This window comes from Oncorhynchus keta, chromosome 15 (genome assembly GCF_023373465.1).
Source record: "Oncorhynchus keta strain PuntledgeMale-10-30-2019 chromosome 15, Oket_V2, whole genome shotgun sequence".
Taxonomy (NCBI): domain Eukaryota; kingdom Metazoa; phylum Chordata; class Actinopteri; order Salmoniformes; family Salmonidae; genus Oncorhynchus; species Oncorhynchus keta.
In genome coordinates, this window is record NC_068435.1 from 29,334,236 (window position 1) to 29,360,326 (window position 26,091).

At 44.0% G+C, this 26,091-nt stretch overlaps 1 protein-coding gene across 4 annotated transcripts in view; it reads left to right on the plus strand.

Moving 5' to 3' along the window:
* The window catches only part of LOC118394744 (laminin subunit alpha-3-like), a 108,455-nt gene that overhangs the window by 73,739 nt on the left and 8,625 nt on the right, over positions 1 to 26,091 (plus strand). For 3 of the 4 annotated variants that reach the window (XM_035788250.2, XM_035788252.2, XM_035788251.2), the window contains 34 exons: positions 2,235 to 2,379; positions 2,541 to 2,681; positions 3,008 to 3,169; positions 3,915 to 4,016; positions 4,161 to 4,244; positions 4,348 to 4,578; positions 10,777 to 10,890; positions 11,934 to 12,052; positions 12,208 to 12,389; positions 12,507 to 12,560; positions 12,664 to 12,815; positions 13,770 to 13,880; positions 13,995 to 14,106; positions 14,368 to 14,532; positions 14,791 to 14,987; positions 15,173 to 15,289; positions 15,796 to 15,950; positions 16,498 to 16,639; positions 16,794 to 16,893; positions 17,012 to 17,128; positions 17,383 to 17,553; positions 17,799 to 17,950; positions 18,274 to 18,486; positions 18,672 to 18,820; positions 18,913 to 19,075; positions 19,215 to 19,342; positions 19,914 to 20,061; positions 20,172 to 20,270; positions 20,380 to 20,543; positions 20,739 to 20,856; positions 21,077 to 21,217; positions 21,358 to 21,506; positions 21,712 to 21,843; positions 22,256 to 22,379. In XM_035788250.2, coding sequence (XP_035644143.2) covers positions 2,235 to 2,379; positions 2,541 to 2,681; positions 3,008 to 3,169; positions 3,915 to 4,016; positions 4,161 to 4,244; positions 4,348 to 4,578; positions 10,777 to 10,890; positions 11,934 to 12,052; positions 12,208 to 12,389; positions 12,507 to 12,560; positions 12,664 to 12,815; positions 13,770 to 13,880; positions 13,995 to 14,106; positions 14,368 to 14,532; positions 14,791 to 14,987; positions 15,173 to 15,289; positions 15,796 to 15,950; positions 16,498 to 16,639; positions 16,794 to 16,893; positions 17,012 to 17,128; positions 17,383 to 17,553; positions 17,799 to 17,950; positions 18,274 to 18,486; positions 18,672 to 18,820; positions 18,913 to 19,075; positions 19,215 to 19,342; positions 19,914 to 20,061; positions 20,172 to 20,270; positions 20,380 to 20,543; positions 20,739 to 20,856; positions 21,077 to 21,217; positions 21,358 to 21,506; positions 21,712 to 21,843; positions 22,256 to 22,379 — 4,753 coding nt within the window. Of the gene's footprint in view, positions 1 to 2,234; positions 2,380 to 2,540; positions 2,682 to 3,007; positions 3,170 to 3,914; positions 4,017 to 4,160; positions 4,245 to 4,347; positions 4,579 to 10,776; positions 10,891 to 11,933; positions 12,053 to 12,207; positions 12,390 to 12,506; positions 12,561 to 12,663; positions 12,816 to 13,769; positions 13,881 to 13,994; positions 14,107 to 14,367; positions 14,533 to 14,790; positions 14,988 to 15,172; positions 15,290 to 15,795; positions 15,951 to 16,497; positions 16,640 to 16,793; positions 16,894 to 17,011; positions 17,129 to 17,382; positions 17,554 to 17,798; positions 17,951 to 18,273; positions 18,487 to 18,671; positions 18,821 to 18,912; positions 19,076 to 19,214; positions 19,343 to 19,913; positions 20,062 to 20,171; positions 20,271 to 20,379; positions 20,544 to 20,738; positions 20,857 to 21,076; positions 21,218 to 21,357; positions 21,507 to 21,711; positions 21,844 to 22,255; positions 22,380 to 22,684; positions 22,969 to 26,091 lie in introns of those variants that run through there. The other variant, XM_035788254.2, reaches the window with a different exon arrangement.

Sequence of the window (26,091 nt, forward strand, 5' to 3'; positions counted from 1 at the left end):
GAGCTCTGTGTAGAGACTAAATCCACATAAAAAATACTACAGTTTACTATAGAATACTACAGTACTTACTATGTAATTGTGTAGTAAACTGTAATCTACTGTATAATACTATACTAAACACTGTAGTACCCCTCGGTCATGTGTAGTACTTAGTGTAGAATGGTATAGTATACTGTGGAATACGATAGTAAATACTGCAATATTTAATTAGCATATATCCTGTCCATTCCCCTCCTCCACATCCCAATTTGTGCCACCCGTAAGTGAGAAACAAGTATAGACCATATATTGTGTTCCCTATGGTTATAGAAAAGAGCAGAAGTTCTGAACTGTGTTCAGAACCCAGTCCTACCTACCTACAGGTGAAAGAACATTTGCTATAGGTTTCCTAAAGGAGAAAGCTCTCCGCTTCTATGTCAAAGATAATAAGAAAATGAGCACTACAGTAAATAGAACAGTCCGCAAACACACCACAGTAAATACTTAAGCAATGAGGCCCGAGCCGGTGTGGTATATGGCCAATATACCACAGGTAAGGGCTGTTCTTTCACTCGTGCCTGGACAGAGCCCTTAGCTGTGGTATGTTGGCCATGTACCACAAACCCCCAAGGTGCCTTATTGCTATTGTAAACTGGTTACCAACGTAATTAGAGCAGTAAAAATAAATGTTTTGTCATACCCTTGGTATGCCAATCAGCATTCAGGGCTCGATTCACCCAGTTTATAATACAGTTTATACAACGGGTGGGACTAATCCTGAATGCTGATTGGTTAAAACCGCATTCCAGCCGGTGTTTATTCCACAAGTTACCATCGGCTAAATCTATGACATTAAAATGCTTATTTACTCTGTTCCATCTGACTGTAGAATCCACTGTCTCATCAGCAGAGTCAGAGAAGTTATAAACTTAATCTCCACTATAAAAAGCATCTAGACATTATCTCACATTTCTTTTGTACTAACATTTAGTTTTCAACAGTGGAGATTTGTATAAACCTTGCTGTCTGTCTATCCGAGAATTGAAACATTGTTTCAATATTCAAATTCGATCTCCTGCTGTCCCATAGTAATGAACGAGGCGGGAGGCGGGACGAGACAGACAGGCAGCGTTTCTCAGCCAGTCGAAATCATGAATCAGCATCATGTACAAAAAAAGGTCAAATGAAAAGCAGCTAATTTGCGGTCTTTCCAGCTTCAATTTGAAGTGATTGTGTTACTGTAGCTGTGTTGTTGGCTAGCTCCTCTGAACAACAGCGTCCTGACGTGTGTTCTATGCCAGGCGAAATACATGTCACTACAAAACAGATTAAACAAATGCAGCTACTTTGCTGTTATTCTGGATCCACTATTTGACGTGACTGTAAATTAGCCGTAGTTGGCTAGCTAGCAAGCAAGGGATAAGAACGTTGCCCGTCAGTATGGCAATGGAACATTTAGAAGGAATGACTGGGTCACATCCATAGATACAGAACAAAAAGACTGAACGACTGGGTCGCGACTCTGGCAACCAAACCAATAGAATGAACAACCAGCCGGATTGGATGGCAACCCTAGATTTGTGTCGGGACTATATCTTGTGGAATTAATAAAAATTTAGTTTTTAATGAAACATCATCACTTAAATATACTACTGTTATTTTACTACAGTATTTATACTATAGTAAACTGTAAATACTACAGTATACTGCAGTAAAGTCTGCAAATACACTATAGTGAATAATATTGTATTTCTTACCATAGTATACACCAGGGTTACCCACGTTTTCTGAGTAAAAAAATATATACTTTTTTTTTTCACCGGGAATTCAGCTGATTTTAAAAATCTGTCCCCAGGTATTCCCACTCATAATCGGGAGACAAGTCATCGTATACAAATATAAGCAAGATTTGAAATGATTATGTTTTTGTGAAATATTACATCTGTTGGGCTTCTTGCAGTCAATTTGCAGTCTATTTGTAAATATGTTCCGGCCCCCAGACCACCCGCTCAAGAAAGAAATCATCCCTTGGCTGAATCTAGTTGATGATCCCTGGTAAACACTATAGTATTTCATGTAGGAAACACCACACACAGTAAAGGTTGTGGAGTGCGGAATGAGATTCTCTGTCATTTTTTAGCACCTTTCCTCTTATAAGACATGGCCAGTAGCTGAATATTTCAACATGCTGTGGATGAGATTTCCAAGTACAATCATGTTAATTGTATGTGTATTTGTTCTGTGTGTGTGTGAAGGTGTAAGCCCAGGATCGGTGGGCGGCAGTGTGACAGGTGTGCTGCAGGGTTCTACAGGTTCCCCGACTGTCTCCCATGTACCTGTAACCAGGGAGGGGTCACACCTGATATATGTCACCCAGACACAGGACAGTGCCTCTGCAAGGTGACTTATAATGTTGTGTGCTTTTAAACAATCATTCTCCTGAGGGCTTCTCTACTGGGAAACGATGTGATTGGTTATTAGCAGGGTCAGTGACCAGGAAAAGGTTGTGACCTGTGAAATGTGGAGGTAACAGTAAGCAGCCGTATGTCCTGTTGTTGTAGAGGAACGTGCAGGGTGCCCGCTGTGATGCCTGTAGAGACGGGTCCTTCCACTTTGACCCCTCCCACCCCAGAGGCTGCGTCAGCTGCTTCTGCTTCGGAGCCACCGACCAGTGCCAGAGCTCTGGCAAGCGCAGGGGGAAGGTGTGTGCGTGTGCATGCGTACATGCTTGTGTTTCTGGAATTTTATAGGCATTTTCATTGATACATACTTTCCGTGCCACAGAAATGTGAAATAAGTTGTAATTACACTGTACCTGTTCAGACACGTGATCAAACCATTATCTAAGGGTCCGTGTTGAAACAACCCACATTCCATGGAGTGGATATACCCACAGCTTTACCACACCTGCAGAACATAACTCCATTGCACACAGCATGCTATTATATTCCTATGTACATAATGGCATTTTACCAAACCATAGGCCGATAGTATATAGTACATTCCTCTTTCCCTTCGCCTCCACTAGTTTATGGACATGCGTGGCTGGCGTCTGGAGAGTACTGACCAGCAGGAGGTGGCATCAGTCCTCAACCCGTCCAGTAACACTGTGGTAGCAGACGTACAGGAGTTGCCTGGCACTACCCAGCTCCTCCACTGGGTGGCGCCACCATCCTACCTGGTAGACCGGGTGAGTAGAGAGTGGAACTTGAGAGAAGCACATGTACTGTTGGAATAGAATAGCTCAGTTTAAAAAAAGAGGACATGTTTCCGTAATATTTGGAAGTTCTTTTTATATCAGACTTGAGCATTTTTAACATTTGATCAGTTGTTATTTAGCTGTGGATTCAGTGACAAGAACAGAAGGCAGGGCTTCAAGCAGCTGCCATTGAGCCTAAATACCAGTGCTTTAACAGTTCGACACTGGGTCCTGTACCAGTTCCATTGACTGTGACTGATAGTCAGGGTTGGGGAATAACTGATTACATGTAATCTGATTACAAAAAAACTAATTGTAATCAGTTCTGTTACCATCAAAAATATTGTAATCAGATTACAGATATTTTTGAAAAACTAGATTTGTTCTTGAATTACCTTTAAATTCAGAAATTATTTTGGGGAAAAATACATTATGACACCTTTCTGTTTTCTCACTGACATTAAATTCAGCATTGTTCCACCTGAGCTAGTCTGACCACAAGTCAGAGACCACTTTGATGACACACCAAATGTGTTTGATGGATCCTTTTTGTCTTCTTCTAATGTCTCTTAAGGGGAAAGTAATCCAAAAGTAATCAGATTACGTCACTGGGTTGGGGTAATCAAAAAATGACGTTACTGATTACAATTTTGGACAGGTAACTAGTAACTGTAACGCATTACATTTGGAAAGTATCCTACCCAACAGTGCTGATAGTGTTCCGCTCCTGTCTCAGGTGTCGTCCTATGGGGGCTACCTCACCTACCAGGCTAAGTCCTTTGGGATTCCCAGTGAGGGGATGTCGCTGATGGACCGCAGACCTGATGTCCTGCTCAGTGTACGTACATTATGACACATTGTATCATCACTCACAGCTAATTATGACATCTCTCTAATTGGTGTATAAGTCATATATATACAGTAAGTCATGATGACTTCCTGTTTTGAGTAACCCAGTGTTATTTGTCTGTGAATTTCTCAGGGCCAGGAGATGACCCTGGTCCACATGTCCCCACATACCCCTCATCCTGACAGACTCCACCAGAGCAGAGTCCAGCTAGTAGAGGTACAACCAAGTCCTTATTCCATCTGTTCTGAACACATATAATAACATTTGATCAGTCCTCAACATTTCCAATCCCTCACTAACCCCTGTCTGTTCTGTTTAGGGGAATTGGCGTCACTCCGGCACCAACCGTCCTGTGTCCAGAGAGGATCTGATGGAAGTCCTGGCAGGGCTGGTTGGTCTGAGGGTGCGGGCCCTCTACTTCACCCAGAGCCAGAGACTCAGCCTGGGGGAGGTGGGCCTGGAGGAGGCCACAGACACAGGGGCCGGGGGCCCTGCCAGCACCGTGGAGGAGTGTGCCTGTTCCCCTCTCTACAGAGGAGACTCTTGCCAGGTGAGACAGATCTCATTCACTCTTAGTCCCCTAGGTGCCTCATGTAGATCTACAGGGATCATATATAATACTTTTAAAGTAACTGCCCAGAGTTTCCAGATTTCTATGAAATATGACCTAGAATTACTTACACTAAGTGTACACCTGCTCTTTCCATGACATAGACTGACCAGGTGAAAGCTATGATCCCTTATTGATGTCACTTGATAAAGTCACTTCAATCAGTTTAGATGAAGGGGAGGAGACAGATTAAATAAGGATTTTAAACCTTGAGGCAATTGAGACATGTGTTGTGTATGTGTACCATGGGCAAGACAAAATATTTAAGTGCCTTTGAACGGGGTGTGGTAGTAGGTGCCAGGCGCATCGGTTTGTGTCAAGAACTGCAACGCTGCTGGGTTTTTCATGCTCAACAGTTTCTCATGTGTATCAACAATGGGTCCACCACCCAAAGGACATCCAACCATCTTTACAGAACTGTGGAAAGCATCCCTGTGGAACGCTTTCGACATCTTGTAGAGCCCATGCCCTGACTAATTGAGGTGATTTTGAGGGCAAAGGGAAAAGGGGGGTAAAACTCAGTATTAGGAAGTTGTTCGTAATGTTCTGTACATCCAGTGTACAATATGATTGAAATAGTTTTCCTTCCCAAAATGTTTAATTAGCTATGACAAAAATAAGCTTTTCTGTGTTGGAATGGTGTGGGCTTACCTCAACAACCGAATGGTGTGGGCTTACCTCAACAACCGAATTGTGTGGGCTTACCTCAACAACCGAATGGTGTGGGCTTACCTCAACAACCGAATGGTGTGGGCTTACCTCAACAACTGAATGGTGTGGGCTTACCTCAACAACCGAATGGTGTGGGCTTACCTCAACAACCGAATGGTGTGGGCTTACCTCAACAACCGAATGGTGTGGGCTTACCTCAACAACCGAATGGTGTGGGCTTACCTCAACAACCGAATGGCGTGGGCTTACCTCAACAACCGAATGGCGTGGGCTTACCTCAACAACCGAATGGCGTGGGCTTACCTCAACAACCGAATGGCGTGGGCTTACCTCAACAACCGAATGGCGTGGGCTTACCTCAACAACAGAATGGTGTGGGCTTACCTCAACAACCGAATGGCGTGGGCTTACCTCAACAACCGAATGGCGTGGGCTTACCTCAACAACCGAATGGCGTGGGCTTACCTCAACAACCGAATGGCGTGGGCTTACCTCAACAACCGAATGGTGTGGGCTTACCTCAACAACCGAATGGCGTGGGCTTACCTCAACAACCGAATGGCGTGGGCTTACCTCAACAACCGAATGGCGTGGGCTTACCTCAACAACAGAATGGTGTGGGCTTACCTCAACAACAGAATGGTGTGGGCTTACCTCAACAACAGAATGGTGTGGGCGTATACCGTCATTAAAAATATTGCGGGCGTATACCGTCATTAAAAATATTGCGGGCGTATACCGTCATTAAAAATATTGCGGGCGTATACCGTCATTAAAAATATTGCAGGCAAGTAGATCGCTGATTGGCCAGCGCATCATCCTTTTAAAAGTGAGATTTTCACTGGGCAGTTACTGAGAGAGTACTCCAGAGTTGCCTTGGTGTTTTTGTTATTTTGGAGATGGTAATGAGTCCAAGGATAGGTGGACTTTTAGCTCTCAGATGCACATCAAGTGTGTAAGGGCTGGGGGCTATGTCCTAGGGGTTCGTTTGGGATTGGGAAAGAGAGGGGGCGAGACGGAGGGAGAAAAGGATTAGGAGAAAATAAGAGAGAGAAAGAGGACAGGAGGGGCTGAGAGGGAGAGGTGTCGACCGACCAATCTAGTCATTTTGGAGAAGAGAAGAGCGAGAACTGCCCTCCCCGCTGTGGGGTTTTTGTCGTGACACGCCCTAACAATGGTGCCACGCCCAGCCTGGGGTGAGTGAGGTCACTGGCAGGCAGAGGAAAAATCCATCAGCCCGTTGAAGAGCCAGCGGCTTAAACAAGCCTTTGTGGAATGTCCCGGAATAAAGTGTGTGTGTTTCATCAGCCAAGCCCAGTAGCCCGAGGGAGAGGGATAAGATGCACAATCACGCAGACATAATATTAAAGATTATACCACTGCTGTAAACCACTCCGTTGTCATAGTAACAGCAGTTCAAATCAAATACAATTTTAAAAAACGTACAGTACGACATTTAGAACGTTAGAACCAAATTCTTCCCTGAGGTTGTTTAGTACGCAGGTGGTTCTCCTACTCCAATTAGGAAGAGTTGGATGGAAGCATTTTCCCCCTCAGAATCCACGTATTAAATGGAACGACTGTAAATGTATGCATTTTCAGTGTGGACAATTCCATGGTAACAGAGTGATGCTGAATGACGGCACAAACCACACAAATCATCATTCTGTTACTGAACTGAACTGTGTTTTTGTAAAAGGTGCAGTGAATTAAAAAGGAAAAGATGCACTATGCAGACATCACAATTCTCTGGTTGCTAAAATTGTAATAGTTTGCATAATTTCAATTTGTGACAACAAAAAAGCAAGTAAAGTGTTACTGAATCATTATACCATCTAAACCACTGTGAAATATCTTTTCCATAACCACAAATATTGTATTTTCAGCTGTTCGAAGCTGAAAGTAAAAGACACAAAAACCAAACGTAAGAACGGGAAGCATAGAAATAGCGCTTCTTAGGCTTGTTGTCAATAAGAATGACAGATCTATAACCCACATTTCTACGTGAATTTGGTCGGGTCTCCCAAATAGTTACATATTGCAGCCTTAAGTCGTCATTGTGCATAGAGTTGTATGGTTTGTTTAACATAGCCATCGTGGTTTCAGCATCACTTTGCCCGTGTGCAACCCGTAGGGATGGGAGATTGACAAGCCAAGGAAGCTTCGATTTTGTTTCACTGGCAATATCTTATTAACAAAGTGAGACCCTAAGGCCCTGATGACTTTGTAGTAGATTTTCATTTGACTTTCTATATAATTGTGTAGTAAACTGTAGTATACTGTATAATACACCCATACGTAGAATGTATGCACACATGACTGTAAGTCGCTTTGGATAAAAGCGTCTGCTAAATGGCATATATTATTATTATTATTATTATATATTATAATACTATACTATACACTATAGTATCCCTAGATCATGTGTAATGCTTAGTATCATATACTGTAGAATACTATAGTAAATACTATATTAATACTACAGCAAAAACACTACACTTTTTTAACAGTATTAAATGCATACCCTGCCCATTCCCCTCCACCATATCCCAAATTGTGCCACCCATAAGTGAGATACCTACATGACAAATCTAGACCATATACCGTGTTCCCTATAGGTTACAGAAAAGAGCAGAAGCTCTGAACGATCCGTTCAGACCCCAGTCCCACCTACTTACAGGTTATGGAAAATGTGCTTTTTCTTTTGGATTTCTCCAGTAGGTTTCTTTAAGGAGAATGCCGCCGTTTCTTTGTCAAAAGTAATAAAACAGTAAATACTACAGTAATGTCCTCAAAAACACTACATTAAATACTACAGTATACTAGGGTCAGCAAAAACACTACATTAAATACTACAGTATACTAGAGTCAGCAAAAACAGTACAGTAAATACTACAGTATACTAGAGTCAGCAAAAACACTACATTAAATACTATAGTATACTAGAGTCAGCAAAAACAGTACAGTAAATACTACAGTATATTACAGTCCGGAAAAACACTACATTAAATACTACAGTATACTAGAGTCAGCAAAAACAGTACAGTAAATACTACAGTATACTAGAGTCAGCAAAAACACTACATTAAATACTACAGTATACTAGAGTCTGCAAAAACAGTACAGTAAATACTACAGTATATTACAGTCCGCAAAAACACTACATTAAATACTACAGTATACTAGAGTCTGCAAAAACTGAACAGTAAATACTACAGTATATTACAGTCCGGAAAAACACTACATTAAATACTACAGTATACTAGAGTCTGCAAAAACTGTACAGTAAATGCTACAGTATATTACAGTCTGCAAAAACACTACATTATTTCTATGGTGTATACTAGTTTTACTTTACTACAGTATTTATATTATATTTAATTGTAAATACTACAGTATACTGCAGTTTAGTCTGCAAAAACACTACAGTGAATACTATAGTATTTATACCATAGTATACTATAGTATTTTTTTCATGTGGGTTGATTGAGTTGTTTTCCCCATTTTGCGATTGTGCTCGAAGCCCTGTTACCATAGCGAGAGCATGATCTACCTGTGTGTGTGTGTGTGTGTACGTGTGTGGGAGACGTCAACATCCTCTAGTCAGGTGTGTTCAGAGGAAATGGATAATATGTACCCTGCGGCGCTAGAAAAAGGAGAGGCGCCCTGACACATAGCCGGGCGTGGCATCTGGCAACCTGGGACATTGTTACTCACTACCCGACCCCAGATAGTACATACACAGATCCAACTAACTACCACGCCCAACTGTCTCCACTGCTATGTGTTTGGACTGCATGATTCAGGTGTGACTGCTGCTCCTGCACTGTCTGGAGATTTCCAACCATTATTCACAGAACCACACAGTCACACTGGCATGTTCACACACATACCCTGTGAACACATCTATAGACACACTTCAACTCAGGCTCCCAGGTGGAGCCCCACCCTAGCAACCTTTCTATATGTGGATGAGGCGGCTTATGTACATTCTGACGATTTTCCTGTCGACCCTTTGTGTGTAAGTGGCATTGTATTGTCGGAAGTGGTTATAGTAACGAATGTGTATGGACGTTTTGATTTTGAATAAAGTAAAAAAAAAATGAACCTATTTTCGAGGCTCTACATGTTGTCATGGAAAATATTGATGTTTTTTCCAACAACCAATGAGCAACTCTGCCATCAATCCAGCTCCATATTGAACATTGAGATTCCTGAAAGGACAGTCTCTCTGGCATGTTAGTTAAAAACACTGGTACGCAGACTAGACATATTCAACCCCTCCTGGATCAAGATCCCTGTTGCCTAAATTGTTTTGTGCACTTCCAGTAATACCGTACACCCCGGTATGGTACAGAAACGGTTTGACGGTATGAACATCTGGATAACGCCCAACCCTAACGCGCACGTTGGTCAGCGTGTGGGTGTGCGTGTTGCTACACTGCTCTGACTGCGCTGCTGACTAAGGTACTGTAGGTGAGTGGAGAAGGGGCGTGTCCTCTACATGTGGGAGTGTGTGTGTGTGTGTTTAAGAGGCAGAGGCAGGGGAGAGCAGGGAGTTATTTCAGACGAAACGTGAGCCATGTCAGACACGTGTGTACACAGCCCCTGGAGAGCCAGAGGGACAGGCATGCTACTTCAGACCCTGCTGTGGGGGATCTTACTGGGACTATGCAGTGCAGGACACAGACCCATTACCAGGGAAGAGAGGAACCGCTATCCCAGACAACATGACCGAGAGGCACAGAGGATACATTATCCTTCCCTACATGACCAGGGCGGACAGAGAGTACATTACCCCTCTGTGAATGACCAGGGCGGACAGAGAGTACATTACCCCTCTGTGAATGACCCGGGTACACAGAGAGTCCAGTATTCTTCTGTGAATGACAGAGGACAGACTGTTCAGTACCCGTCTTTTGACGACCAAGATGCCAGCTCTCAGATCCAGGTAAAACGATGGATTTCTGTTGGGTTACAAATAAACTTACTGTAATGTATGCTTGGCTGCTCCGTGTGCGAGGTAGACTTGTAGGATATCAGTTGACTTCCAGACCGTTATCCTATAGAGCGAAGGGTGTGTTTGGCTTTTGAGTGGCGGCGGTGCGTTAAGGATGAATACACACTTGTCTTGTGCTCAGCGTGGTGCTGGTGACACGACTCACTCGGGATTTGGGACATTGTGAGATCAATCATTCTCTGTCGCTAGGAAGGTTAGCTGACGTAAACTCTGATTGCCTGTATCTCCTCAAACACTGCCACTTTGAATGGCGAAGTGTTCTGTGTGGGAACGAAGTGTGTCGTTTTGAAATGTGTGTTTTAGGATTCTGTTCTGTTCGTGATAGAATTCACATTCACCCAGGAGGGTCCCATTGAGATAGAAATCACTTTCAAAATTCTGTTTTTCTGTATGGCATTGTTGTATTTTGATGTATCTGTGTTAATGTCTGTGTGTTTCTGTTCCAGAAATGTGCTCGTGGTTACTATAGGGACGGCAGTGGTCCCTACCTGGGTCGCTGTGTGCCCTGCTTCTGTAACGGCCTCGCCAACGAGTGTGACGACAGGACTGGGAGGTGCCTGGTAAGAACACACCCTTTTTTGTATATTTGTATTATTGTCTTCTATTATTTGTTATTGTTGTCGCATGATCGCAAGGGAACCCGCAAGTACGTGTGTCCTGTACATACCACGAATCAACTTGAACTCGAACACACACAGTGCTTCTGAATTACAATCATTCAAAACCTGTGAGCCTAAAGAAGCCCTCAAGGAATTCAGTGATAACCACTTGGGCAACACCTGCTATGTCAGCCTATGTGACTCCATCAGGGTGAGCCACAGCCCAGTAGTCATAGTCTAGACCTCACACCCCACGCCACAGGGCATGGTGTGGCCATCCCACTCCGCCTTGGTGCCCACATACTGTTCTGTACCATGGATGGCTAACCACATGAAACTATTGGATGATGGTGATTATATATGATTGTGATATGGGTCTACATTAGCTGTCTCCCAGTGAAACTCTAGATCTCTAAAAGCACTCTATATTCTCCTTTCTCCCTCTCTCTCTCTCTGTCTCTCTCTCTCATCTCTCCCTCCCTCTCTTGTCTCCTCTCATCTTACGCAAGCCACTCAAGACCAGGCCTGTGCCTCTATCTAGGCCTAAGGAGTCCAGGCTGAACACTCGTTCTCTCAGTACCATCAAAATCACTCTTTGGGATGAATTAGGACAGAAATGTTAGTCGTTTATGGTAGAGAGGGATGACAATCACCCTCCTTTTGAGATAAAAAAAGGGACATAATGTTGCCTGTCGTTGGATCTACTCTGGGCTGGAGTATGTCCGTGTGACTGTCTACAGAAGGACAAAGTGCGTTTAGACTCACATTGGTATTTGTTCTGGACGTTTCAACAACTTAGTGAGGATATAGGTTTTCTATGTGACTTGGCTATTCACTCGTATGAAGAATACACTGATTTACTGTACCTTGTGCTGTTCTTCACTGGGTAAACTGAATGTCCATTATGAAGGACTAGTATTTGACTCGTCCTTCATTCAAATACTGTTCTTTTGGTGCTCACGTGATACAGTCTAACGCATGTTTTCTACTCTTCCTCTGGACAGAACTGCCAGTACAACACAGACGGGGACAGGTGTGAGCGCTGCAAAGAGGGTTACTATGGAGACGCTGCCCAGAGATCATGCCGGGTGTGCCCGTGCCCCTTTGGTGTGCCAGCTAACAGGTCAGTGTCACCAAAGAACCAACCGGTGGCAAGGTCACCCACAGTAGATGCTCCTTTGGTGAAATCAAACCCTTGTTCTGTGTATCACTTACCGTGGTCGGCCCAGTATCTGCGGGTACCAAACTATCTCCCGTTTCTTCATCGTTCCACTATAGTTTTGCGGTGGGTTGCAGAGAGGTCGCTGGAGGGTTCCAGTGTGTTTGCCGACCAGGCTACGCAGGAGACAGTTGTGAACGATGCGCCTCAGGTTACCACGGTGATCCATTGACAACCGGAGGAAGCTGTCGGCCTTGTGACTGTGGCGGCAACGGAAACAGCTGTGACTCCAGGACTGGTGGTGAGTGTGGATACCGTACTCAGACATGGCGGCGCATTCTGCCTGTTGGTAAAGCTTTACGCTGCAGATGTTTCATGGTTCCTCGTCAAAATAAATGCAATGTTGCTCTTTCTGCAGTGTGCAAGAATGCATTGGAGCCGGGGGACACCAACACAGACGAGCAGTGCCAAGGTTAGTGTCTCTGTCGCTCCAATGAGAGTACAGTACAGTACATGAGGGTACCTACCTCATCATGATCAGCGGTTGATTGCGTATGTCTATGTGGGCTTGTCAGAGTGTGACGACTGCGCCGAGACCTTACTAAACGATCTGGGGCGTCTGGATGAGGAGCTGGGCAGGATTAAGACTCAGCTGGATAACGCCAGTATCTCCGCCTCCTCTCAGGACCGACTCAGGATGCTGGAGAAAGCCATCACAGAGACCAAGGTATTATATTATATATATTAATGGCATATATGTACTGTCAACAGCAGTGAAGTGTACCACCCTGCCCTCTGGCTATACAGGCCACAGAAAGGATGGGAGAGGACTTCAAAACATAGCAAATGAACTAAACGCAGATACCGTGTGGATAGCTGTACGTCAATGCTCACACACACAGAGAGAGAGAGCGGTAAAGGGTGTGTGCGTACTCAAACATTCCAGAATCCTGCTGATAAGCGATCTCAGTTAGTTTGTCCCAGAGCTGTGTGTCAACACATGTCCGAGCTGAACTCCCACGCGTTTGGGATCTCAGCAACTCATACGCTCCGTTTTTAAACGCTGTAAGCATTTATCAAACCATCAGGAGGAAACAAGTCACTCAGTCAACCTCTCTGACAGCCTGAGGAGTCCACAACCAGCCATATCCCATTGAACTGTAGCTCTCTCTCTCTCTCTCTCTCTCTCTCTCTCTCTCCATCTCTCTCTCTCTCTCTCCATCTCTCTCTATCTCTCTCTCTCTCCATCTCTCTCTCTCTCTCTCTCCATCTCTCTCTCTCTCCATCTCTCTCTCTCTCTCTCTCTCTCTCTCTCTCTCTCTCTCTCTCTCTCTCTCTCTCTCTCTCTCTCTCTCTCTCTCCATCTCTCTCTCTCTCTCTCTCTCCATCTCTCTCTCTCTCCATCTCTCTCTCTCTCTCTCTCCATCTCTCTCTCTCTCTCCTCTCTCTCTCTCTCTCTCTCTCTCTCCATCTCTCTCTCTCTCTCTCTCTCTCTCTCTCTCTCTCTCTCTCTCCATCTCTCTCTCCATCTCTCTCTCTCTCTCTCTCTCTCTCCCCATCTCTCTCTCTCTCTCTCCCCATCTCTCTCTCTCTCCCCATCTCTCTCTCTCTCTCCCCATCTCTCTCTCCATCTCATCTGATAATAAAGCCTTAAACAATAGACTGTGTGTTCCCTCCACAGAGTCTGGTGAGCAAGTTCAGTTCCAGTGTGAACAGCCAGAAGCCCAAGGTTAGCCAACTGGAGCAGGACACTCTCAGTGTCAACGAGGATATCAGCGCTCTCAAAGAAAAGGTACTGGACTGGAACTCTTCCTCGCTGTCTTTTATTCCCGCCTGTCATGTGTGGGATTGTGTGTGCTGGCTTTGGAGAGCTAATGTTTGTGTCTATTTCTGTGTTGTCCATCAGGCGGACGACAGGGCTGCGGATGCCCAGAAAGTGCTGAATGATGTGGGTAAAACCCATCTGAGAGCTAAAGACCTGGACACTGAGGCTAGGAACCTGCTCGAGAAGATCCTGGGTAAACCACCAAGTCCTTGTTCTCTAACTCGCCTGATCTCTTTGACCCCCTCTGTCTATATATCACTCTCTCTCTAGCCAAATGATCCTCTTTCCTTTTAATTTTTCTGTTTTCTCACCCCTTCTCTCTCTCTCCCCCACTCCCCCTCTCCCTCCCTCTCTCTCTCTCTCTCTCTCCCTCTCTCTCTCTCTCCCTCTCTCCCACTCCCTCTCCCACCCTTATATATCTATATATCTCAACCTGAATGTGTGTGTTGTGTAGCCCTGCTGCTGCAGCTGAAAGAGTCTGGTTCCGGTGATGTGGTGCCCAGTGAGAGCCTGGCTAAGATGTTATCCGACGCTGAACGCATGGTGAAGGAGATGGAGAGGAGAAACTTCAACCCCCAGAAAGACGCAGCCGACAAAGAGAGAGACGAGGCCCAGAAACGTAAGTAGTCTGCTGTGGAACCAAAACTCTTCAAATCCCTCAAGGTTTTTCTTTCATAAGATTAGAAGCTTGTACGGTAACTCTGATGTTCTTGAACATTACTGGGATTAGGTTGAGTTAAGATACAGATAAGAAGTATAATGTCACAATGGCGATGACTACTTTGTTTGATACCATCAGCAACCGAATAAAATAGTGAGACTTTTTTAAACATTTCCGGTCGAGAATGACCATTTCTATTCTGTTGTATTCTCCCAGTGCTGGACTACATCAAGGCTAATGTGACCAAGCAGTATGATCAGAATGAGGCAGCAGCCAAGAGAGTGAAGGGTCTGCTGATGGACTATGAGGCTAAACTGAAGGACCTGGAGGAGGCGCTGAAACAGGCTGGGGACATGGTGAAGAAAGCCAACTCTCAGAACGGACTCAACTCAGAGGCACTGAAAGACATCCTGGTAATAATAAAACTCTCTGTATTTACTATTTTCTTTTAACCTGATATCACCATGTTGTTTGGTCCGTTGCTATGGTTATTTTCATGGTTAGGGTCATCGGCGCCCCCCCCCCCAAAAAAAAAAAATGGACGTCTTATGGCAGTAGTGCTACTGTGCTCTTAACCAAATGAATGTTTGTTCTTCAGAAACGTATGGAGGACCTGAAGAAGGAGCGGAAGAAGGTCCAGGACCAGATAGCCATGGCAGAAGATCAGCTGAAGGCCACAGAGGACCTCCTGAGAATGCTGAAGGACAGCAAGATTGTGAGCACACAGACCGGCCGTGTCATCTCATGTTGCAACTGCATATTACCTCATGTGCATAGTCAAATTCAATATACCGAAGTCAGTGATGCATCTATCATCTCCGGTAGACATATGATCCTAACCAGTGTAGTGATACAGCCGATGTACACAACATATTTTGACAATACTTGATTCTGAAACTGCAGTTGCTCTCGATTCTCAAATGTTAGTGGTTGAGTCCTAACTTGCCAGCCACTCAGATAACAATCAATGCTTGTGTTTGATAATATCATGACTTTAGGTAAAGAGTGGTATGTCCTTGCCTGTATTTCCTGTGCCTACAGTGGTTCTTCTGTTCTCTTCATTAGGCATACGGTAACAAAACGTAGCCAAACAGTTTGCAACGGAAAGCAAACATTACCATTTGTTATTGGACAAGTTCAGGTAGTCCCTCCCTGTTTCAGTCATGTTTTCATCCATTTGGTGCCTAATGAATGTGACCCTGTTTTCTTTCTCCTCTCCAGGAGTATGAACAGCTAGCTGCCCAACTGGACGGCGCCAGAACTGACCTCACCAAGAAGGTCAACGCCATCTCCCAGGCCGCGGCCAAGGAGGACATTGTGGAGCGAGCAGAGAGACACGCTGAGAATCTGGCCAAGTTGGCCAAGGAACTACAGGAGTGAGTTATAGGGACCTGGGATGTGGGGATATGTCCTCTTAAACCAGGGATAGGACGGGTCCTGGGTTATGACGACAAGGCAGTTTCTGCTGCTGGTTTGTGTAGTTTAAGCTAAATGGTCTCAAGACTGTATTAGTTTCAATGGGAAGCCATAATTCCTCAGCAGCACGTAATTCAAGATAAGAGTAGAGGATCAACTCAAAAGCTTCCCCAAGCATCAACGACATAGTATTGAAGTAGTGTTAGTGGCGGTAGTTGTGGTCCTTTAACAGGGATGTTTATGCTGGGTGGTTTTCATCCTCAGTGGGTCGTTCCAGATAGATCTGCCATCCGCTAGATTCCCCTTAGGCTGCATGTTTGTTGTTCCATTTGGTTTATTGGCATTTCCCGAAAATCCAGATGCGTGTGTTTACCTTTACTCTCTCGCTCTTCTTTTCTCTCTTCCTTCATCTGTCTATTTCTACCCCCTCTCACACTCTCTACCCCCCCCCTCCCACCTCTCTCTTTCCTCCCCCCCCCGCGCCTCTCTCGTCTCCCTATGTCACAGTGCTGTAAGGGACTCGAGTGGCCGCTCTGATGTGCGTGATGCCATGGACGCCATTGAGGCCTACAAGAACATCACAGATGCGGTCAACGCTGCAGAGAAGGCAGCCAAGGAGGCCAAAGATGCAGCTGACAAAGCCCTGAAGGTGAGTCCACAGTCTAGCCACTAGACCCATACCAGGGAGATATTGACTCCACAGCACCTAACTCTAAGCTGATGTGTCTTTGGTCCACCTTCTGTTTCTGCAATATTCTTCAACTTGTTTTTTTTCTTATTTTCTTCATTATTTTTCAATCTAGGATGTGAAGAAAGAGGACCTGACAAAGAGAGCTAAGAATCTGAAAGAAAGCGGGAACGACCTACTGAGGGAAGCCAAGGACGCAGAAAAAGATCTCAAAGGTATGTTGCTATAAGTTGTAATAGTGTTTTTAGAGTGGGTAAGGAGCCAACCAAATACATGTGGCCTAAATGGAATGGCCTAGTTAAGGCTTAACTGAGCTCTGTTTTGACTCGGCAGAGGCCTCTGATGACCTCACAGCCCAGAAGAAGCGCCTGAATGACGCAGAGAATAAGAAGAAAGCATTGGAGACGGACCTGCTGGATGCCCAGGCTGAACTGAACAACATCCAGAGAGGTACAGTGGCTCGGGTAGTAGGAGGACCAGAGGATGTCTGATAGACCATCTCAAATTATGGAAAATGTACTGATCAATGGAAGAGCCAAATATGAGTTATGAGAGTGCTTTGACTTAAGTGTTATCATCACTAATCCCTCTCCTCCTTCATTCCATCCCCCCTTCTCCTTCCTCCTTCCCCCTCTCCTCCGTCCCTCCTTCCCCCTCTCCTCCTTCCTTCTCTCCTCCTTCCCTCTCGCCTCTCCTTCTCTCAGATGATATAGGAGACATGCTAGATGAGGCGAAGAGGAAGGCAGCGGCTGCCAATGACACGGCCAGCACCACCATGGACAGACTGAACGCCATCAGAGAGGAAGTGGACAAGTTCAACGTCATGCCCTCCGACTCCAACCTCGGCAGCATCATGGCCGATGTGGACAAGTCAGGTGAAGAATCACTCCACTAACCTGTGTCTGCAGAGGCTGGAGGGAATAGACACCCATAAAGAGGGCTTCCTTGTAAAAAAATAGATTTCTCTCAATGGAATAAATATGCCGTATCTTATTAAAATGGTGTTAACCATGCTTGAACAGCACTGTATGTACTGTGATGATTGTCCACTCCACTCCTGTTTTGTTCAGGTGAGAAATGGTTAAAAGGTCTAACTCCTCTCTCTCCCCCCCATCCACAGTGAAGAATCTTTTGAACAGCATTCCGTCTCTGCAGGATAAGATCTCGGAGGTGGAGGAGCTCAGCTCTCAGCTCTCCCCCGTCACCAACGTCTCTGATAACATCAATAGGATCAAGGAGCTCATCGAGCAGGCTAGAGACGCAGCCAATAGGGTACGAATGCACCACCACACACACACACTACTCTATACACACCCTGGGTCCACACCCCACCAGATATACCCACGGTGTATAACCTGTTACCCCTTCCACTGGCCATACAGTCTCTGCAGCAGTGAGTGCTGTTGAGAATTCAGACGTGAATATATGGATTCGGACTCGTTTCAGTTTGAAGGATTGCAGGTTCAGGTCTTGACAGAGCCCTTTGGGGAATTTGATGGACAGTTGTGAATCCCATAAAGGAGAAGACTGATTTATCTTTACACTGCTGGTCCCTTAGTAACCCTGTACAACCTCTCACCTCCTCCCGTCTCCAGATTGTGGTCCCTATGAAGTTCAGTGGGGATGGCCACGTGGAGCTGCGTCCCCCGCGGGATATTGAAGACCTGAAGGCATACACGTCCCTGTCCCTGTCCCTGCAGAGACCAGAGCTCCCCAGCAGCCGAGGGGACGGAGCACGCAGGCGGAGACAGGCCACCGCGATCACAGACACGGGTGACATGTTCGTGCTCTACCTCGGCAACCAAGACGTGAGTAAACTGGAATGAATGATATAGATTTGACAGTTTTCTTTTGGTTCAGAAAAGCTCTCTGGCACTTCAGTCGGCATTCTGTGTATATTTCTGTATTGAAATAATGGCACGCATACATTTGACAGTTTGCTTGTGGTTGGAAATGCTCGCACTGACTGTCCTCCCCTCTCTCTCTCCCACAGTCGTCTAAAAACTTCATCGGCATGGCCCTGAGGAAAAACGTGCTGTTTTGTGTGTACAATCTGGATGGAGAAGAGTACGAGATCAAGACGGACTACATCACTAGGTCTCCCTCTGAGCCTTCCTTCTTTGACAAGGTGGACCTGCGCAGGTAAACCATACCTTCGGCCATTCAAAAGTCTTAGGAAATTAGATTTCAGTGAATAACCCTGATTTTACCATTGACCTCTTACAATCTCTCAGAATTTACCAAGACGCAGAAGTGAACCTCACCAAGCTGTTCACATCCAATCAGCCGGACCCACCTCAGCTCAGCAGCAAGCAGGGAGAGCTGACCAGGAACCTTCTAAATCTGGACCCTAGTGACATTGTCTTCTATGTCGGGGGCTACCCCTCCAACTTCAGTGTAAGCACCTGACTTCATAACATTTTGGTTTGACATTGACTGAAAATGAAACATTTCAGTGACTAACGGAGGTGGCATTACGATTCCCGATTGAAGCGTTTTCAACCTTGTATAACATCTGAAAATGTTGTTTCTATAGCCTCCAGCCTCCCTCAACTACCCCAACTATAAGGGATGCATTGAGCTGTCCACCTTCAATGACAGATTCATCAGCCTGTACAACTTTAAGAATGCTGTCAAGGTCAACCTGGAGACTCCATGCAAGAGGTATAAGCATCAAACAAAGAGATTGGTAGATGCATGTATGTAGTTCTGTCCTTGAGCTGTTCTTGTCTAATGATGTTCTGTATCATGTCATTCCGTATTATGTTTTGTGTGGACCCCGGAAGGAGTAGCTGCTGCTTTTGCAACAGCTAATGGGGATTTTATTCAAATACCACCAAGCCGAATGAGGTTTTGATTGGAAATCATTCTCCTGGATCAGAGAACAACAAAGAATAACTGTCCCATAATCAATATTTCTCAGAGTCTTTGTTATACAGTCAATCTCCCCTGTCTATCACTTGACTGATGGACATGTTACGTGGCTGGATTGACTACAAGCCTGCTAAACTGGACACTAAACTTTAGCACAGCGCGATTCGCTCCTATTCAGTTGAATGAAACCTTGGATTTAGCAGCATAGCTCTGTGAGCAGCAAAAGCACTCTCCAGTTCTATTTTTGCATTTTCTGTTTTCCCGACCATTCAAATGTAGCTCCCCAGTTAGTCTGGATCAAATCTTGAGTTTTACAGTCAACAACCTTAACCATTTTCTGATTGAATCCCTCTGTGCCCAGGTATAGCCAACCAGTGGTGTTTGAGTACTTTGAGGGGACTGGTTATGCCAAGGTGTCCACCCAAGGTGTCAAGGTGCCCACTCTCCTCCTGGGCCAGACCATCTCCACACGCTCCGAGAATGGGCTTTTCCTCTACATCGGAAATGAGGTAGGCTACTTACTCTGCTCACATTGAAACATTTGGTGTGGTGAAGTTGACACTTGAGTAGCTGTCAGTTTGTCCCACTGACTGTGTCGCTTGTTTTCCTCTTTTCGCAGGAGAACTACTACAGTGTGACGTTTGAGAGAGGCTACGTTGTCATCCATAGTAACCTGCTCAGAGACCCAGTACAAAGCGCTACCAAAGTCTTCCCAGTGGTAAGGCAGTTGGCGCTAGATAGATGATATTTAGTTATTTGTAGAACTCACATTGGTTTGCTCAAATAGTTAGATTTTAGATTTTGTTGTTGTTGACCCTTCTCTTTAGAATTCAGACCAAGCAGAAGTGTTGATCATTATTGAGTCTCAAGGAAACCAAGAGATGAAGATCCGTGTAGCAGGCAAGGAGGTGGTCAAGTCTGATGTCCAGTACACCCCAGGTGACTTCACAGACTACTACATCGGTGGCGTACCACCAGCCCTGAGAGAAAGGTGGGTGCTTTTCACCTGCTTACTAGGAACATGATGATCATTATGTTTGACGCTACGATGTGACTGGTCAAACTCTGCCCATGTTTACCTGGGTGTTGAGTACGTTGTAAAGCCTTATTGGTAGTATACTGTTTCCTTAACCGTACATCACACCAGAGTCTAAATAACATTGTGTTTGTGTGTTCTCGCTCACAGACACAACATCACCGCCCAGCCACTGAAGGCCTGCATGAACAACATCAAGCTCAACAGCAAGTACCCCACCTTCGAGGAAAAAGTGGGCATCAGCCGGGGCTGTCCCACGGACTTCCTGGTAAGTCTAAACCTTTTCCTAAACCTTTTTTCAAACATGGTCAATAACACGGCGCTATATTTTTATTTCTACCACTATAATCTTTACTCACTGGAGACCTAGTTGTACTGTCAGGAAGACATCTCTGTGTGCCACTACTGCGTATATTAATGCCACCAAGATGCTGTAACTGACTCCGGTCCACTGTTGGTAACCGCATGACAATGTCTCGGTGTTCCAGGCGTCTCGTAAATCAGAGTTTAACATGGGGAGTTCTCTGTCAGCTGCTCTCGAAGGCTTCAGCCTGGCAAGAGATGTCTCAGTCTCACTGGGATTCAGGAGCTCTGAGAAAAATGGGCTCCTACTGCAGAACACCGAGTCGGTTAGTAGACCACACCACCCCTTTTTCTCCCTCTCTCGCTCCATATTTCTTTCTTCAACTGTTGTTTTGACATTTGTACAGCAAGTGTGAGTGACCTGACTGTTTGAAACGATCTTTATCCCTACCCGGTTCTCCGACAGAGCGTTGGCGCCATCGAACTTGCCTTGGTCAACGGCTATGTGGTCCTGACGTTCAAAGACACAGCTTGGAAATCTTGGAAATCAAGCAAGCAGTACCAGGACGGCAAATGGCATTACCTGACTGCCACCAGAAGAGTGGCTTCTCAAAGGTAGAACATCAAACATTCAACATAGATTTGGTAGAAAGCTATTAAATCCACCATATCGACTTTATCCAGTTCCATGATGGATTGGTGATGACTGAGATTTACCATAGACATTATTGTTGTGGCGGTACAGCACATACTGGTTATACAGATTGGTAGCCACTGACACGTATACTGTAAATAAGTACTGTCCCGTGTTGCCCTACAGTATCGAGCTGCGGATAGATGACGAGGATGTGGGAGGGCAGATAACCTCAAGCTCCTTCAGTTCAAACCCAGACTCTGTGTTCCTGGGGAAAGACACCTTCAAAGGCTGCATCTCCAACCTCTACCTGAGAAGGTAAAGTCACATCACTGTTTACTGTTATAATGTCTAACATTAGTCACAACACGGCAGTAGTAATAGTTGTTAGACACAGTACATATGTAGTTATCATAATGGTTGTAGTAGTAGTTTTCTTTAGTCAACCTTTATTTATTAGGGAATTATACTGATAGCCTTTTGCAAATGAGCCTTGCAGAACACCAAGAAATACACACATCGAATATGAAATGGAACCAATAAATAATAACCTCGCCGAACTACTAGAAGTTTATTTTTGTAGGAAAGGTTTCATGTTAACATCCGCGGTGCATTTATAGTTCACATTTCATAGTGCAAAGGTGTCCTGATATTGATATTAGATATTGGTGTTACTGTCCTGGTTTACCACCACCTGAAAGTTATTGTGTGTGTGTGTGTTGTGTTGCAGGCCTAACTTTCTGTACAGAGCAGAGGACCTGAGTCAGTTCAGCTCTACAGGAGATGTGCTGCTGGATAAGTGTAGCTCTGACAGACCTCCACAACTGATGCTCGACCACAACACCTCCAGGAAGGTGAGAAAGAACTTTGAACTCAGCTAAGCCCAGTGAACGATGATGAACATACAATAATGACCTACCTGACTGCCGACTACTCTTATAACCACACCAACAGGAAAGCATGTTTTTTTGTATGCCATACCCAATCACAATTGTATTCATTTATCCTTGTCCTAATGATGGAAGACTTCAATCCAAGTTTCCAATAACACTATACTATGGTTACCTAGGAACAGGCCACTCACTCACTTCCCATGCACGTTGTGCTGCACGTTGTGTTGATAAGTTGTTCTGACTGTGTTTTGCTGCTTTGTTTCCAGAGATGAAGAGAAGGAAGACCTGCCGACTAATGAGGACAAATTGATATTGACATGAGCAATATTAGCATCTCGCACATTGTTTGCACAAGCCCATTGCTATTGTACGTGACTGATGAACACATTACTGCATGGACATCCACATCATCATGACTACTATCATTAAATATAAACTATTAACTATTAAAAATGTTTATTTTATAAGCATCGTTTCACTTTTGATTTGTACACTGTTCTATCTATCTTAAGCATGTTTCACCACAATAAACCACTTATCTGACCAGTGATTCACAAGTATCTATTAACCCACTCATTCACCATCATCATCAGTCCATCTGGTTGCAGCCAGCCTGCTAAGTCATTTCCTTGTCCCCACTCCCTCTCTGCTTTCCCTATTCACAATGACTTGGACTAATGCATGATCAATAGTCTACACTGAAATACAAGAATGATCATAATATACTATCATAATATTATTATACTATGGAATGACTGAGGGTGTAGAATTGGAACGTTGCACTAGGAAGGGATAATAATAGTTACGGCCTGTGAGTACCTGAAGTGGGTACTGGAACGTGACACGGGGAATGTCGGAGTATTGAATAAATACGCTGCGTCGTTGTTATGCATAAGCAGTGTTGGAGTTTGTGTGCATCTCCTACTGTATGCTCTCTCAAGCATTTGTACCTGAGGAACAACCTTGGCCTGCGTCCATCCAGATCATTTGATCTCCTGTGGCCTCCTACAATAACTCAATCACGAAAATGCACTCGGATTATCCGGCCAACTCTTCCAAGTGAAAACTTGCAATGAATAACAGATTAGCACAACTGTATGTCAGGATTACAATGACCACCATGAGCAATATAGGCTCCATTCATTGCAAATTGTTGGTGGGATATTGTATGGTGCAAATTATGAGTGTCTGTTTTGATTGCATGTTTATAAGCCGAAAGTATTCACACCCCTTGACTTTTTCTACATTTTGTTGTGTTAACGGTGGATTTAATGAATTTAATTGTGGGTTTTTTTTGTCAACGATCTACTCAAAATACTCTAATGTCAAAGTGGAAGAACACAGTTTATTTTCCACACATTCAACAACAAAAATTAATCTTGATTAGATAACTATTCCATCTCGAGTCAATACATGTTAGAATCACCTTTGGCAGCAATTACAGTCTTTCTGGGTAAGTCTTTAAGAGCTTTGCATACCTGGATTGTACAATATTTGCCCATTATTCTTAAAAATATTCTTCAAGTCCTTTCAAGTTGGTTGTTGATAATTGCTAGACAGCTATGGTCAAGTCTTGCCATAGATTTTCAAGACGATTTAAGTCAAATCAAAACTAGCTAATATACACTGGAGTTGCTTACTGAGACGACATTTAATGTTCATGAGATGCCTAGTTACAAAACACAAGGCCTTGTGTTTTAGGAAATTTACCTGCTGAAATGTGAAATTGTCTCCAAGTGTCTGTTGGAAAGCAGACTGAACCAAGTTTTACTCTAGAATTTTGCCTGTGCTTTGCTCTAATCTGTTATTTTTATATTAAAAAAACTCCCTAGTCCTTGCTGATGACAAGCATACCTGTAACATGATGCAGCTACCACCATGCTTGAAAATATGAAGAGTGGTACTCTGTGATATCAAATCAAATGTATTTATATAGCCCTTCGTACATCAGCTGATATCTCAAAGTGCTGTACAGAAACCCAGCCTAAAACCCCAAACCGCAAGCAATGCAGGTGTAGAAGCACGGTGGCTAGGAAAAACTCCCTAGAAAGGCCAAAACCTAGGAAGAAACCTAGAGAGGAACCAGGCTATGTGGGGTGGCCAGTCCTCTTCTGGCTGTGCCGGGTGGAGATTATAACAGAACATGGCCAAGATGTTCAAATGTTCATAAATTACCAGCATGGTCAAATAATAATAAGGCAGAACAGAACAGAGAGAGAGAAAGAGAGAATTAGAGAGAGCACACTTAAATTCACACAGGACAGGAGAAGTACTCCAGATATAACAAACTGACCCTAGCCCCCCGACACAAACTACTGCAGCATAAATACTGGAGGCTGAGACAGGAGGGGTCAGGAGACTGTGTTGGCTCTAACGCTTTTGTATTCAGAACAAAAATGTAATTTCTTTGCCACTTTTTTGCAGTATTACTTTAGCGTCTTATTGGAAATAGGATGCATGTTTTGGAATATTTGTATTCTGTATTGTATTCCTTCTTTTCACTCTGTCATTTATGTTAGTATTGTGGAGTAAATACAATGTTGTTGATCCATCCTCAGTTATCTCCTATCACAGCCATTAAACTCTAACTGTTTTAAAATTACCATTGACCTCATGTTGAAAGCCCTGACAGGTTTCCTTCCTCTCCAGCAACTGAGTTAGAAGGGCGCCTGTAACTTTGTAGTGACTGGATGTATTGATACACCATCCAAAATGTAATTAATATGCTGAAAGGGATTTTCTTTTTTACCCATCTACCAATAGGTGCCCTTCTTTGCGAACCATTGGAAAACCTCCCTGTCTTTGTGGTTGAATCTGTGCTTGAAATTCCCTGCTAGACTGAGACCTTACAGATCATTTTATGTGTGGGGTACAGATGAAGTAGTCGTTTAAAAATCATGTTAAACACCGTTATTCCACACAGTGAGTTCATGCAACTGATTATGTGACTTGTTAAGCACATTTTTACTGAACTTATTCAGACTTGCCATAACAGAAGTGTTGTTTACTTTTTGACTCCTGACATTTCAGCTTATCATTTATTTTATTTTTTAAATTTGTGAATATTTATATAAAACTATAATTCTACTTACAGGGTATTGTGTGTAGATCAGTGACACAAAATCTCAATTTAATCCTTTTGAAATGATTCCGGCTGTAACACAACAAAATGTTTTTAAAAGTCCAGGGGTGGGAATACTTTCTGAAGGCACTGTATTTGTGTATATGCATTTGTATTTATGTAAATACACTAAAGGTAAACAGATATTTTAACGAGTGTACTGAGAACACACAGTTGCACACGCAGAGTCACTTACAGCCGGATTGTCCTCAAAGTATGTCAAATCAACAGCCACCCATACTGGCCCTGCCCTTCCATCCATTATTTTGTTCTTTCTTTCTTACTGTACCTAAACTCAAACAAACAACAATAAAGACATATCATGCCTCATTTGATAGAACTGGTATTAGCATGTCATGTTTGTGGAGGAAAGAGAGAGTATTATGAAATAGGCACTTGAACATGGAAACATACAGGTAACTTCCAAAATAAGGGACATATTTGAGTTGAGGGATACAAAGTACATTGAAATCAGGTGCTTCCACACAGCTGTCGGTTCTGAGTTCAGCAATTAACATCCCATCATGGTATTTCATGTCTGGGTTCGGGAAC